Raw genomic sequence first — 15,974 nt, 5'->3', positions numbered from 1 at the left:
GTAACGATGCAGAAGCACACAGCTTAGATTGCCATCCAGGTGAGTACGCCCTCTGGATTAGCAACACAAAAGGGTTCTTTTGGGGGGCATGAACTCAGTCAAATGCCCCTGGTGCCCCAAAACTTGCAACAACCAGCTGAAACTCACAGCATTAATGCATACAGGGATGTTTGTGAATGAAATGAAATGAAAGTAGCTCTTATTAGCAGGACTATGCAAAACGTACTGAATCAATTTGCACCAAACTTGGTGGATGAATGGGACATGGGCTTGGGAAGAACCCATTCAATTCTGGGACAGATCCAGATGATTATATATAAATTTGGATTTTTTTTCTCTGAAGTCTGTGTATGTTGTTTGACATTGCCCTTAACGGAGGTCTGCTCTCTGTGAGTGCCCATCTAGTGTGACAGCTGCAGTCTCCACAGGCTCAGTGAGCTTGTTCTCCTGATGCCAATTGAATTTCTTTGACTGTTTAATTGATTAATCCACAAGTGGCAACCTCTGGGGCTGAAAATTGAAGCCATCATAGAAGTGAAAAACTGTAGTTCCAATTACCCCTAGAGTTTGGCTCCATCAGTAATCCAATCCCCATAGACTCTCATGTTGTCCAACTTTACAGCAGAAATAAACATGTTTACACTCTTAACAGTATGTGTTAATGATTCAACTGTGTGATCATCTGGGGCCAGGTGTCACAATCAGCAATCAAGCCTATAATGACATTATATAAACAAACCTTAAAGGTATAGGTATATATTTATATTAAATTCTGGCAGGACAGAGAAGCAGCTACAGCTGCAGCAAACATCTCATGTCACTGCACTGCAGAACAGAGAGGTTCAGGAGATCCTTTGTTCCCACTGCCATCAGGCTATACAGCACCTCAGCCAAAGGAAGTGGACAAATCTAATTATTATTGTTTATTTATTATCGCCGATTATAATTTATATTATTATTATTATTATTATTATTATTATTATTATTATTATTATTATCAACAATTAGATAATGGAAACATGAATTTCCCCTAGGGGATAAATAAATAATCTATCTATCTATCTATCTATCTATCTATCTATCTATCTATCTATCTATCTATCTATCTATCTATCTATCTATCTATCTATCTATATGGTCTTTATGCTGATAATACACAATCAGAACTTAGATTCTGAAATAGTAGCATAAACAACAGGCAACATAAGTTTGATTGGATTGTATGATTCACTTGTCAATACTGTATTCATACTTAAAGGTCATACATATTACACACTATTATGCACTATTACATACTGTAGGTACAATAATACAGTTATGTACAGAGCATACACAGACAGATACATGCATTTACACGTACACAGTTGGTTTTATCTGTTGTTTTTATGCTGATTCTTTTTAATCAAGTTATTTGTTTGGATGTTTTAACCTCGATTTAAATGTCTAAACAGAGAAAAGAGATGCTAGATGTAGGGGATATACATTACATCAGTTACTTCTTATCTGTATGTAATAATGTTTATGTGTTTGGCTCCTAGTAAACAACCAAACAAATAAAATGAATGAATAAATGAAAATAAACTGTATTAGGTCATCTACTGACTATACCTGTGCCTACAATTACCGATTCAACCACTTTAGTGTGACACCCCACTTGGACTCTTTCCTGTTTTATTTTGAAATCACTTACCTTATGGTTTTCCTGGTTGTTTTACTTCCTGTCTTTGTGCTGTTTCCCGCCAGTTTTCTGTGTCACCTGTGTCTCGTCAGCCATGCTTAGTCCTCTATATAGTCCAGTCTCTCCCCCTCTCAGCTGCCACATTGTCTTTGTACTTTCCACCAAAACTTGACTGAATAAATTGTGCTTTGCCATCTAACATCTGTACAGTCAGTACTTTGGCTGCTTGCTGAAAAGAAACAAAGACGGAAAAGTGGTCTGGTGGTCTAATTGGTAAAAATAGAGTGAAGTGAAAATCTTCACCTTAATACAAGACGCATTCTCTCTTTATATGAGAAGAAATGATAAATCTCCTCCCTCAATCTGAATTGAAGAAAAAAAAATCATTTTAACAATGTTTCCACCAAAATTAAAATCAGTGGATACACAGAGAGATGAAAGGGTTAAATATTTTCTTGTAGAAAGCTTTGAAACTCCTGTTTAGCGTAGTTATGGGTGGATGAAGTGTTTGCCTAAGATAGTGTGGAACCATGCTTTAAGTAACTGGTTTTATATGAAAAAGGGACAAAAGGTCAAATGGAGATCCCTGCCATATAAAACTGGCATTTCCACCATTCACAGAATAGCTAATATGAATGTTACGAGACAAAGTGTGAGTCCATGACAGGTATGTTATTGGGTTTTTTTTACTAGGCAGCATCTTATTGCCTCAAATCACAGTGTGTCATTCCATGAATTGAGTCATAGAATGAATCAAAGAGCTTGGCAGGGCTTTTGGGGATGTATAACATGCAATAAATCACTACACTGTCACTGCTACTGCCACATTGTCTTCACGCTATCAGTTTTCTTTTTTTCCTGGTCCAACTTTTTGCCTTTTGACTGCTCCTTGCCTCTATTGTTTTCTACACACACTGACTTCTCATGTATGACCTCTGGCTTTGAAGTAAAGACTTTGATTTTTTTGAACTCTCACTTGGTCTCCTGTTTGATTACAGAATTTGAGTCTTTTTTCTCGGTTGAAGGTTGTTTCAGAAAAAGCAGAAAATCCTGACATTTTAGATGCTGGGACCCTCGAATTATTGGCATTTTAGGTTAAAAGTTTATTTCAGTTATCCATCCACAACATACCGCTTATCCTTGTAGGGTCACAGGGGGGTGGAGCCAATCCCACCTGACATTGGGGCGAGGGTGGGCCACACCCTGGACAGGTTGCCAGTCTATCACAGGGCTGACACATAGAGACAAACAACCAGTCACTCACACATTCACACTTATGGGCACTTTAGAGTTGCCAGTTAACCTAATGTGCATGTCTTTGGGAGGAATCTGGAGCACCCAGAGAGAATCCACGCAGGCACATCATCCAAACTCCACACGGAAAGGGTTAGAACCCAGAACCCTCTCCCTGTGAGGGGTGCTAACCACTGTGCCGCCGTGATTTAAATTATTGATTATCATTAATTTCCTGTCAATTGACTCATGAATTAATAAACAAATCGTTGCAGCTCTAAATCCACCACACTGAACTTCAAGTCTGCATTTATTTTATACCTTTGTCGTGAGATAAAGCTGTGCAGACCTTTCAAATCAATCTGCGCTTAAACTGAATTGAAGTACAGTGATAATGGAACTGACTCAACATTAATGCAGACTTGATGTTCACTGTGGTGGATTACACAACTCCAGCAAGCTGCACGCAAGTCTTATAGATTTTTATATCACACTGAAATGAATGGAAACCAATGATTGCATTGAATGGAAGTAAAAATACAATCAAATATAAACAACTGTTTAACCTGCATTTAAAAAATGATCAACATGGAGTTAGAATAGGTTCCAGTAGACTTTGACCATGGTAGGCATGAGGCTACCATCAGAGCTTAATGGATTTACAGTCACTCATCATTTCATTCATGATTTTACACCTCTTTTGTCTTGCCCTATTGCATGAATATTTCATTCAGAGTTTTAAATACAACTGTCATGTTTGATCTTTTTTCAAAGTGGATTTACTAGTTTGCATTGTCTTCCACTGAGGCCTCCTGGGCTGTAAAGGAGCAGGACAGAGAGAGAATCAGTGAACGAGAGAATAATAAGGCAGAGGAACTGAAGGAGAACAAGAGAGAGAAGGTGTGTGTGTGTGTGTGTGTGTGTGTGTGTGTGTGTGTGTGTGTGTGTGTGTGTGTGTGTGTACATAGAGTGGAGGGATCTTAAGGACAGTGTAGAGGTTTGTGTGTAAAGCATGTAGAAAGCAATCAGCCAGGAGCAACCTCCTGGGTGGGATAAATGAGAGGAGAAAGAAAGATGGCGATGGAATGACAGAGGAATAAGAGCGGAGAAACTGAAAGAAAAGGGGAAAGATCCTGAGATATCAGCCACACTTAGGTTGCATAAGACATAAGAGGAAAGAGGCAAGAAAAAGAGGAAGAAGAAAAAGAAAAACATAGAGCAGAGGTTTGTCACAGTGGTGGAATACAAATATGAAACAATTGAAAGGAAAAGCAGTGTGGTAAGTATACAGAAGTGAAACTAACATATTTCTTGTCTCATTTATATATTGCATCATGTTTATTGAACAGGTGTAGAAATGTAAAAATCAGTTGCTGTGGTTTAGTTGGCGTTAGTTATTTCTTAAACAGAGACTTGTGGGCAGCAGGCAGCAGCGGTCTGTGCACCAACAGAAATGTAAAGATGACAGCTTGTTGTTTTGGAGCGAGTTACGTTCTGGTGATGCTTAAGACTGAATGTAAAACAATTTTTTGGCAGCCCAATTAAATATAAGCACAATGTAAACTTGGGACTCACACTGGGGCAATTACACATGTCTGCACAAGCTGAAAACTTGACTGAATAAACTGTGCTTTGCCAGTTAACATCTGTACAGTCAGTACTTTGGCTGCTTGCTGAGAAAAAACAAAGACAGAAAAGTGGTCTGGTGGTCAAATTGGTAAAAATAGAGTGAAGTGAAAATTTTCACTATAATACAACATGCATTCTCTCTAAATAAGAGAAGAAATGATAAATCTCCTCTCTCAATCTGACTTGAAGACTGTGAATAGGCTGAAAGCAGCATATACACAAGACTAACTTCACTGGCCTTGCCTCATCTTTCAATAAACCAACGATTATACCATAAAAAATCATTTTAACAATGTTTCCACCAAAATTAAAATCAGTGGATACACAGAGAGCTGAAAGGGTTAAATATTTTCTTGTAGAAAGCTTAGAAACTCCTGTTTAGTGTAGTTATGGGTGGATGAAGTGTTTGCTTACGATAGTGTGGAACCATGCTTTAAGTAACTGGTTTTATATAAAAAAAAGGGAGATCCCTGCCATATAAAATTGGAATTTCCACCATTCACAGAATAGCTAATATGAATGTTACGAGACAAAGTGTGAGTCCATGACAGGTATGTTATTGGGTTTTTTTTACTAGGCAGCATCTTATTGCCTCAAATCACTGTGTGTCATTCCATGTATTGCATGAGACCGTCAAAGGGCTTGGCAGGGATTTTTGAGATGTATAACATGCAAGAAATCACTACAGCCTTAATTTAAAATACTGTAATATAGAAGGGAAATGCTAAACAAAACACTGCAATGTACTCACAAAGCAAAGTCCTGAATCAGAAGCATCAAAAAATGCATATACCATGAATTACAATAATCTGTGATTGGACTGTATGATATATATTTGATATAACCTAGTGTTGACTATTATGTTAATATTACATTGTATGTGTATAATGGAATCCTATATGTATTGCAACAATATTTCTCTTTTGCAGCAATTATGAAAAACCTAATGTAACTTGGTTTTTACCTGTGGCTGATTTTCTCTATGCTCTGCAGTGTATTTGCTAATGTGTGTGTATCAGGCTAGATTTTGCAGCTGTTTGTGAGATCATAGAACATTGTGAGGTTAGCAGTGAACAGCTGAATCTTGGTGTGGGTGTATTTTCTGTTCAGCTGTGATCCTGTGATGCTGTCCCAGACAGGCTGTGTGACCAGAGAGCTCCACTGGGAATCTACCTCACACTGCTGCACACCGCAACAGCCGCCTTCATGAATAACAAGTAGCCATGAATCCAACCCCCCTCCTCCTCCATGCACACACATACTCATGCACAAAACACACACATATATCTGCATGTGGTCAAAAACATGTAAGAATATATAATATACATATATATATATATATTTATTTATAAAGGCACAAGCTCATAGCTGCGCACATACAAGCTCACACACATTTGTGCTCAGATATCAATATCTGCACACACAGAAGCTCATGCACACACAAAGAGACAGGCCTGTTAAAGCTCACAGATGGGCTGTGTGTCTGCCAAGTCCTATGTATGGAAAACTGTAATGAATATGATTACATCCTAAAGACTGGTGTGGTTTAGGTAATGAGCAAGACAAAGGCGGGCCACACAACAAACTATCCAGTCAGTTGTCTTTGCCAAAGTCTCTTACCTAAAATGCACACACTATAATATAATAAATAATTTATTTCTCAACAAAATCCTCTCACAGTATTTTGCTGTCATTTCAGTACAGTTTCCCGGTGTATGTGTGTGTAAGACTTGTCATAAAATATTACAAATATATACAGATTTTGACTTTAAAATATTATATTGCATGCAGAATACAGTAATACAGATAACTACAATACAGAGAGTGTTGCAAACTAAGTCCAGGGTTTAGTACAGGTGTAACTGTGTAGGAAATGCATCATAAGTGAATATGCTTTAACAAACCTTGCACCATGCACATTCAGAAAAACTTGTTTTAGGACTTCAGCCCTGGACTGAGAAAATTCATGAACATGTGGTTTGCTAATTTGGATATATGAAGCTCTGTGAACCTGTATTCTTCAGGATAAAAATGGGAGGGACATGCTTACTTGATCTACCCTGATGTACAATAATTACCTGTCAAGGTGCCTTGTCCAAAAATGGTCATGGAAGATGGTGTTTGTTTTCATTCATATTCCGTTGGTCCATCATACAAGTGTTTATTAAAATTTCCTTTGAGTAACATGCAATAAAAACATAGACATAGACATGTCTGTGTCCATACTAGTACTGAAATTTAAAACAAGGTCACCTTCCATTTTAATGCTATGAAACATGCTTCCCCAACAACGCTTAGAAAATCCACTGAGCCGACTCATTGCTTCTCTCACCTATTGGCTAGAATTCGCCACGATTCGACGACAAACCAATCAGAGCTTAGTTCGCTGAGTTTGAAATTCCACCGCTTTTACTAAACGCAAAAGTCACGTGAAAAAAATACAGTTCGTGTCCGTTGTAAACAGACTGAACTGGCCAATAGGAGGTTCGGGAGGTTGTTCTTTTCCTGTTGACGTCAGTAGCTCACCGAGCACCGTTCTGGTGCCAGGAACTGGATCGCAAAGCAGAGAAGGAAGGAGGAAACCAGAGGGAATAAGTGACGGATACAAAACAACGGGGGTCATATTGGATATATTTGGTCACTTAGCTATGGCTACAAAGACAGAATAGTGAGATCTAGTGTTTTTCAGACATGAGGTTTGGCTGATGTTCAGTGAGATAGCTAGCTGCTCCCGGATTCGCTCATCGAAGTTTTGGCTTAAGAAGTTCACAGCGGTACGGCTAGCCATTAACGTTATCACCGGGAGTGTTTTCTACCGCTGACACAGCCCGACTCTCACAGACAACATGGTGTCCTGGATGATTTCGAGAAGCGTTGTGTAAGTACAAACACAGCAGAGAGTAGTGAAAGTGAGCTAAAATGCACCTTCCACCATGTCGAGATAATTATGGCAGCTGATGGGATTGAGCTTTGTTAGCTTGCTTGGCTAACTGTTCCAGTCCTTCAGCTAATTTATGCCCTAAATCCTTTAATTTTCTAGATTATTGCGGAAACTTAGGCAACAAGAAACTGCATCATTTAAGTTAACAAATGATTACCAGGCACCTCAAACACACTGTATTGATTTTGTAATGTAAATGGGTACATAGCTAGTTTGGCCTAGTGGTTGGTGATTTGCTCTTGTGTCTAAAGCTAATAGGCTACTACCGTCTTGTTTATGAATCATGACCATGCACGCTGCTGGTGAGTCAGCTGTAACACTGTGAAACTTGTAAGGTGAGGTGGAACTTTTCAAGCCTTAACATGTTCAGTCCGTGAAGGAGTGTCAGGTACAGCTGCCATCTTGAAGATTTTATTATTCAGACCCTTCCCAAAATAACCTAGAAACCCATACGTGGTTGGGACATGGGTAGAAAGGCTTACTTAAACGAGTTTAAGTGGCTTTGCATTCATTTGTTTGGTATGGTCACTTCATACCTAGTTATCCATTGTCCTACCGGTGAAATCACTTGTGATGAAGGCAGAAATCAGAGATTCAGGTTAGCACAGCAGGGGGAAAGTGTATTTGATTATTTCTGGAGAAAAATGCCCCTTTTTGACCCAACAGCATGCCCCTCTACTATCTCTCTCTCTTCCTTGTACTGTCTGTCTTTTTGTGTCTGTGTACATCCAGGGTGGTAGTTACATAACTGCTGGTGGAGGTATAATGGAGGATAGGAATGTGGTGGAAAGAACAGAGGGGAGTGGTGGAGAATTATGGAAAGCCTCTCCTTTTTTTTCTCATGCAACTATCAAATGTTCCTTTTAAACAGAGATCCTTCCATATTGCTGTAAAGAAGACCCCTAATCATTACATTACACGACATCTACTCATTTGGCAGACATTTTTATCCAAAGTGACTTACAAGTGAGGGACAGCACTATCACATTATGCCACTTTTGCTTGTTTACACTGAAACCAACATAGCTGGGCTAATGCCGCCCCATTGTATGATTTTAGAAAGCATGCCGGTGTGATGTGTAACACATCAGCGTTGATGTCTGTCCCAGCATTCCAGATTTCCCTTTTACAGAGACATTGATCCGCATCTGTGACTACCTCTGCTTATTGCTGGAACAACAATGCCCTCTATTCTGTCTTTGTACTTTTTATACAGTGAGGTGGAATAAAGGCGCAATGTTCTTGCCTTGAACAGGCTGTGTAAAAGGGGCTAGACACAAGTCCTCTGTTGTGGAATAATGAACACATTTCTTTTGTAACAAACTATTGTCACAGATCAATATGTGGTTCATCACTACTCTGTCCAGACCGGGGTCTTAGTAAAGTAAGCAGGTGTGCGTCGTAGACATTAATGCCTGTGGGTCCTTCATCTCATAACCTGTCTATAACTTTGTATGTACTCCTTCTGCATCTAAATTCTGCCTTTTGCATAAAAAACATTCTACTGATGAAGTGCATTGATCAGTAGAATGTTTTGGAATCTGCACTATAGATGTAAAAATCATGGATAAAGATAATCCAGTTTGCTGCTGGACATAACATGAACAAAAATACTGGACAAATTGTGTCCCATATTGATTCAAATCCACCGGGTACCGAGAAAAAAAAGTACTAGAATTTTGTTGGGAGGCAGAGGGCGACACGAAATTTGATGAAGGCGGCCGCCTCGCAATTCTCTATGCAGGAAAAACCCTGTTAAGTATTGCAATTCTTTTTTAAACTATTTTTAAATCACTATGCTGATTCCTGAGTTAATATTTTAATTTATTATTTACACTGAGATAGTGTAAAAACAGCTAGCTAAAAGTTAGTTAGCAAGCTAGCCAGTTAGCCTGTTAGCATTGGTGCATGAACTGGAGAGCCGGTAGTTTGTTCAAATAGCGGCTGGAAGTGGCCGGTTTCCCACTCGTGGTGAATAAATCCTCTTGTTTCACAGCACCACTGACTCGTAATGGTTTAACTTTCACTAACTGCTAACTTACCTCACTGATAATATGTGCTGAGTATATGTGTCTGGTTGCCAGACGCATACAAATCTGCGGCAGAAATTCTAGTTTGAAAATGGGACAGTCCTAGTAGACCAACCATAATATTATATTGCAATTGAGAGAAGAGGAATGTGTGAGAGATAGGGATAAAACCTGCCACAAGGACCAACTTTCAAGTCACAGTAATTTCTGTAACTGTATCATAGAAAGCAAAGTCACCTTTTCAAATTAAAGCTAAAGTAAAGCACAATGATCACAGACATTCAGATATAACCGGCCAGATGAAAAACAAAGTCTCTGAATCAATAGACAGTCCATTAACAATGGATTCAGCCCATTGCTTTTTCCAACATACAGTATTTGTCCAGTTACACATTTTTGTTGGTGTGTGTTACTGACTATGAAGGGTAAAGACCTAACATTCAGCTTCGATTTGAGGGTGGTAAATTGCACAAATTGTTGCCCTTTCTACACAAAGTTTGACAGTTTTAGGGGACTAAAATTTAATTGGACAAATTTGAATACTCTTAGTCATCATATTTGGTGTGAGATCCTTTTCAGTAAATGACTGGCTGATGTTATGACCCACACACATCTGCAGGGCAAACATAACATAGTGAGGAAATAATTCAGTGATTCTTATTACAATATGAATTTTGTCCATTAATGTACCCCTAACTGAACCTGAGTTAAATGAATAGATTAATCTGAAAAACAGGTGGAATGCAGTGTGTCTACTAAAATTGAATCTAGACAAGCTTAAACATCTTTGGAAGTTTACTGGCCTAGATTGTGTTCTCTGGAGCGTGGGTTTTCTGGTGGTCAGAAATGTTGATGTATTTTCTTTATAATAGCTACTGCTAAACTGTAGTGCTGTGGGGATTCTTTAAGCTTGCAACTCACAATGATGGAATTGTGCAATGTTAAATTCTTTTAATTAGGGCTGTACCAAACGATTATTCTTTAAACGATTAATCTAGCGATTATTTTTTCGATTATTCAACTAATCTAAAGATTTTTTTTTTTAATTAACCTAACAGTAATTTCGCTGCACCATGGTGTTTCCTCTTTATGTGCTCGTGCATGACTGTCGTGCTAGAGTGATATGCCAGATGCACTTTGCAGAGTCTGCAGACTACCGCACTGTCGGTGTCAAGATTAAAGTATTCCCAAACTCTGGAGGACCGTGTGCGAGCCTTTTTTGCCGCGTGTTGCTCCACACGCTCCGTCGTACCGCTGGTAAACGCCGCCGTCACGTAGTCAATGACTTCAATTACGTCACCGCGTTGTCCCAGTCCGTGCGCTGCGCTTGTATCCAGGTAAACCAAAGACGATGGATATAAACGGTCCCATTAGAAAGTTCCGGTTTTGTTCTATGAACATTTACCCTGTGTGGTTTTACACGACGCGTCGACACTGAAATTCCACGTCGAATATTTTTTATAATCGACAACGTCGGATAATCGTCCCAGCACTACTTTTAATGTTGTTTAAGGTTTACACTTTCGTGAAGCTGACGTCTCAACAAATTTTCTTTTCTTTTTAAAAATTAGGTATTTAATGAGAGACAACTGAAACTTACTCTGTTAATTGTTTAAATGCAATATCAGAAAACACAATATCTTTCCTTTCCACTGTTTCAGTCATCCTTTACCACCTCTGCCCCGCTCCATTCCAACAACCATCTCAAATGACAAGTCGTGTAGCAGTTTAAAAAAGTCAGACGCTGACTTTCAGCTCTTCAACCAACTTATTTTAGGCAACAGCCCAGCAGTCTTCAAGGAGTGGTTCCAGAGTATTTGTGTGCCTCTCTCCCAGTCTCTGTTTGTCCAGTTCTTTCTCCTTGCTACAGTCTCCCTTTTGCTGTTTACAAATGAGGGGTGGGGGTCGCAGTTCCGTATTCTGGTATCACGACACAAGATTGTGGATGTTTGTATTGTGGTTTTGGTCTCGATTGCAGAATCATTACACCCCTGTCAAATAGCACAGCAGGCGGGTGAGCGGCTTCCAAATAAAGTACTGCATGAATGTACACATTTGTTGCAGAGCTGTTGTTTTGAATGACAACAAAGGGTGTTCATGATACTCAAGTGATTAATAATTTAAAAATACCTGTGTGCTTGAAACCTCAGGCTGCAGATCGTCATGTTACTCATGAGTGAGAATTTCTCTCTCTCGACTCGTTGCATTGTCTAAAACTGGTATGTTGTGTACAACCTGTCTGCTTGTACTTCTCAGCAGAGTGAAGAACAAGACTTTCAGGATCAGTAGGATACATCATGTACTTTAACTGCCTGTGGCACATGGTAACTGTTATTTATATTCATCATTGTTGAGTTATATGCATGTAGCCAAACAATATACTTAAACTACATCCGAAAAACGGAGCCTTTAAAAGGCCCTGAAAATCCTACACCAAAAGTGGGCAATCAAATATTTGGCAAAGGACAGTTGCTGGGAGGGTTTGACAGATTATTATTACCTATTTTTGTGGCTTTGGCCTTCGTTTCAAAGTTTAGGTGCCTCTAAGTTTCTCTGATTGTTCATTGTTCATTGGACGAATACACAACAGAACTATTGTCAACAATCCTCATGTATGATGATTTTTCTTTTTCAGATGACGTGGCGATTATTTTTTTATCACTGCAACTAAAACATCTTGGTGTAGATGCAGATTGTTTTTATATGAAAAGAAGGAAAATTAGATCTCTTAATGTAGATGTAGTTTAACAAACAGATTACTTACCGTGGTTGTGTGCACAGTTTACCTGTGCAGTGAGGATTATTACTGACATTTCAGTTGTGTTCAGTTTTGCATCCTGATAACGTGGTTTAAATGATCTGGTTTGTTTTTATGATTGTCTGACTGCTTGTGTTTCTTGACTCGATGAACTTTGTAATATCACAGCATTCTCAGATTTCAGCTATTAATGCAATGACTGCCATGTTATTGTAAACAATACAATTCAAGTTTTAATAAACCAGAGTGATCTTTTTAAAATACACTGTGGGCCTTATGCAAGTGAGTTGCTCATTTGCTACTGTTATTTAAAGGATATTTTAGTCAGTGCAAGTGTTTTTGTGGCAAAATGTATGCCTCCAGAAATATGCAAAAACCACTGAGCTAAAGTTTGAACTTGTGAATTATGTGTTAAGTCAGTTTTTAAATGTGGGGAGATTCAGAGAGCTATGAGAGCAGTGTAAATGATATATGCCATTTATTTCCCTATGAGGAAATACTCTGGGGAGGTACAGACCTGGACTGTAACCAGTCCCATTTGCTGTAGCAGCAGTTCTCTCAACAATCCTCCCTCTGTGTTTTTAGGGGAAAAGTCTTGTAATCAAATTCTTATTCCTGAAGCTCAAACCAGATGGTGGGAGCTCAAATCTTGGAGATCTCTAGATTTTTCCCCCTGCTTCTCTTCCCTCTTGGTGTGTCTCTTGTTTTTTATTGCTCTTGTTCTCTCTCTCTCTCTCTCTCTCTCTTTCTCTTTGCTCTTTCTCTTGTCTTCCTGTCCTCCCCCTCCCTCCATCTGGTTGTTGGTGGTGTACGGTGTCAGGAAACCAGGGAAATTGACCTGGAGCCCAGAGTCAAGGCCCATCTAAAAGCAAGGGGCTATTTTCTCAGCTGCATGCAGAGAGAGGAGGAGGGGGGGTGTTGAAATGGGAAGAAGGAGAATAAGGGGGGAGCGAGGGGAAATAGAGATATGGTAGTTTTGGAATGAAGAAGGGGCCCTGCTTTTCACTAAATTGTTTCAAGAACATTTCAGTGCACGTCCAACTTCTTTTGTGAGAGTTTGGTTTATGGAGAAAATGTCTCTACTGGTCTTCAGTGAGTCAGAAAGAAGAAAATGTCATTTAATACCTTGAAAACCTAAGAAAAAGGTCATAGATACAGTAATTGAAAGGTTGGAGTAATGAAGGTTGGTCTTTAGTGAAGTTATAGTGGTTTCAGAAATGATTCAGACCCCTTCACCTTTTGTAGACTTTATCATGTAGTAGATATTAATACAAAGGTTTCAGAGAGTATTAACTTTTTTTTTTTTTTTTTTAAATCTTTAACTAACCCTAACAACAAAATGAAAACATTTCTGGTTTTGATTTTTAACAAAACTTTCTAAAAGTATGTCTTCACTTAGTCATTATGGATTACTGAATGTAGACTGATGGGCCAAATGGCAATTGTATCCATTTAAAATTAAGCCCAAACAAAAAGTGAATACTTTCTGAGACCTTTGTATTAGTGAGTAGGCTAAAGGAAATCTTTTGCTTAATAAATGTTATACCTGTGTTTTTTTATTTAATTTTTTATGGTGCGTGGTCAGTGCCATGGAAGATTAGTCATTTGTGATGTACTAGTATGTCTCATCAGTGAAAGTTTTCCATTTAATCTCTTTTTAACAGTCCATGTGAGTAGCATGCAACGACTTAAATAAATACTATAGGTCTGGCAGCTGTGGGTATATATAGGTCCTACAAGTAGATCAGATACTGATACTATCCAGTCACACTCCTCTTCATTCAAGCAGAGGGATCCTTTTGAACCCGACTGATACAGTTTAATGTGAATATCATAACCAAGTTAAATCTGAACACACTGGCATCAAACAAACACATTCTGCTGGAATCAGCAGTTTCTTAGACTTTCCAGTGATATTGTCTCTGATGTCCAGTACACGTCTGATGTCGTATCTTGTGCAGTTTGCTAGAGTTTGTCTTCAGTATCAAAAGTAATCTGGATGATTGCTGTATGAACATCAAGGCAAACCCAAACTACTAGTAGTTAAAATAGCAAGACTTTCCATGGTGCAGATTGACCAACATGTAAAGAAGAAGTCTAAAAAGCAGGGCTCAGATGTAGTCAGTACCTAGTTCACAGACTCCATGGCCCTTTCCAAAATCACTCCTTTCTCACTATATAATGAACTATATTATCATTATATGTACTCTATTATATTTACTGTGTGCAACTTTATTTGAGTGAGTGAATTTGAGTGTGAATGTATCCAGTACATAGAGCCCTTAAAAATTAATGCAAAAGAAAAAATGTGTCCATAGTAGGGCCATCACTATTCATCCAAAATTTGAACATATGTATGAGTGTGGCAAAAAAATATTCAACCTGTTGGAACCCAAACTTTACCGTCAATAGCTGTGTCCTAATTCAGGGGCCACGTCCTTCGGAGGACGTGGTCTTTGAAGGCGTGGCCTTTGTAGCTGTCACAGACTGTGAAGGCTGAACCGAAGTGAGACAGTCTGGCCAATGGAGGATTTTTTTTTTTTTTTAAGCCCCTTGGTTTTTTAACAGTTGTACGATTAGCTGTTCATCTGAGCTGAACTCATATTTAATCCTTGGGCTCTCTATTGGCGTTGTTTGCTGTCATATTATTTTCATTACTGGCACGCAGTGAATCTTGGGATAAGTTGTGCCATGAAGGAACAACCTGTTGGATCTTTTGTGATCCAGGAAAAAGAGGCCGCATTCTCAGCTGCATTTAAAGGAGCCTTTTGAATGAATTGGAACACAGCTTATCAGTTTATCGCCAGTTTGGAGTAGTTTGTGTCTTAGAATTCATTATTCATTACCAGCTTGACCTATTGCTGTCATACTGACCTATTAGAAAACTAAGCTGATAAATAAACATGGAGGACACTAGAGAGCAAAGCCGTGCTCATCTGATCAGTTGATGTGTCTGAGGAGCATTATGTTGAAGTATTGATGTAATATAGGTGGCAAAAGATAAGGCTGTTTGCCAAGTGGTCGAGGCAACAGAAACTAATGGAGCTACGTCAACTATACAAACAGACTGCCTATAGTTTTCCGAAGCTCGTAAAAGGGCGTGCACCAGTAACATAGCAAAGATAAGATAAGACAGCAACATTTATATGCAAGGATATGTGGTCCAGTTGTATGACACCACATTGGAAAATATATACTGTAGTATAGGGTAAGGTGGTGGAGTTTGGGAGGCATGGTATGTGAAACTTAGTCCATTGCATGTACACTACTTTCTACTAACAATCCCAATATGCAATTCTCCTCACTTTTCTGATCGTTCTAACGTGTGTATCAACGAGGTTGTGTTGTGTAGTTTTTCTTGAAGCAATGCAATGAATTTCACTATGTGGCAGCAACCAGCCGGGGGCAATTTCAATTTTCAACAGAGAAAAATGAATACTCAGCTGCTGATGCGTGGGCTGCTGTAGGCATCGCAGGTCAACATGAAGAAAGACAGGCTAAGTTTGGTGTGGGAACATTTCAAACTAAAAAAATAACGAAGCTCATTGTAAACATTGCAATGCCGTGTATAAGCGCTGTAGCTTTGGCTTGTTATTTGTGAAGAGGTTTGGCTCAAAGTCTTGGGCTCCGCTGCCATTAGGAGCGCTGCATATCTTTTTTGTTCTGTTTAATAGTAAAACAATGAAACTTTAACTGCCTTGATTA

General features: G+C 38.9%; 1 protein-coding gene across 1 annotated transcript in view; it reads left to right on the top strand.

The window, feature by feature from the left end:
- The first annotated feature begins 7,084 nt into the window (after window positions 1-7,084).
- reep3b (receptor accessory protein 3b) overlaps window positions 7,085-15,974 on the top strand; it is a 39,431-nt gene continuing 30,541 nt past the window's right edge. Inside the window, exon 1 of the mRNA XM_023418880.2 lies at window positions 7,085-7,418. Within this exon, the coding sequence (XP_023274648.1) occupies window positions 7,387-7,418 (32 nt within the window). The 5' untranslated portion in view covers window positions 7,085-7,386. The remainder of the gene's footprint in view (window positions 7,419-15,974) is intronic.

This window comes from Seriola lalandi, unplaced genomic scaffold (assembly GCF_002814215.2).
Source record: "Seriola lalandi dorsalis isolate HSWRI2012SDOR001 ecotype SW California unplaced genomic scaffold, Sedor1 jcf7180002054585, whole genome shotgun sequence".
Lineage (NCBI taxonomy): Eukaryota > Metazoa > Chordata > Actinopteri > Carangiformes > Carangidae > Seriola > Seriola lalandi.
The sequence above is the reverse complement of the archived record's forward strand: the minus strand, read 5'-3'. Positions and strand labels throughout refer to the sequence as shown.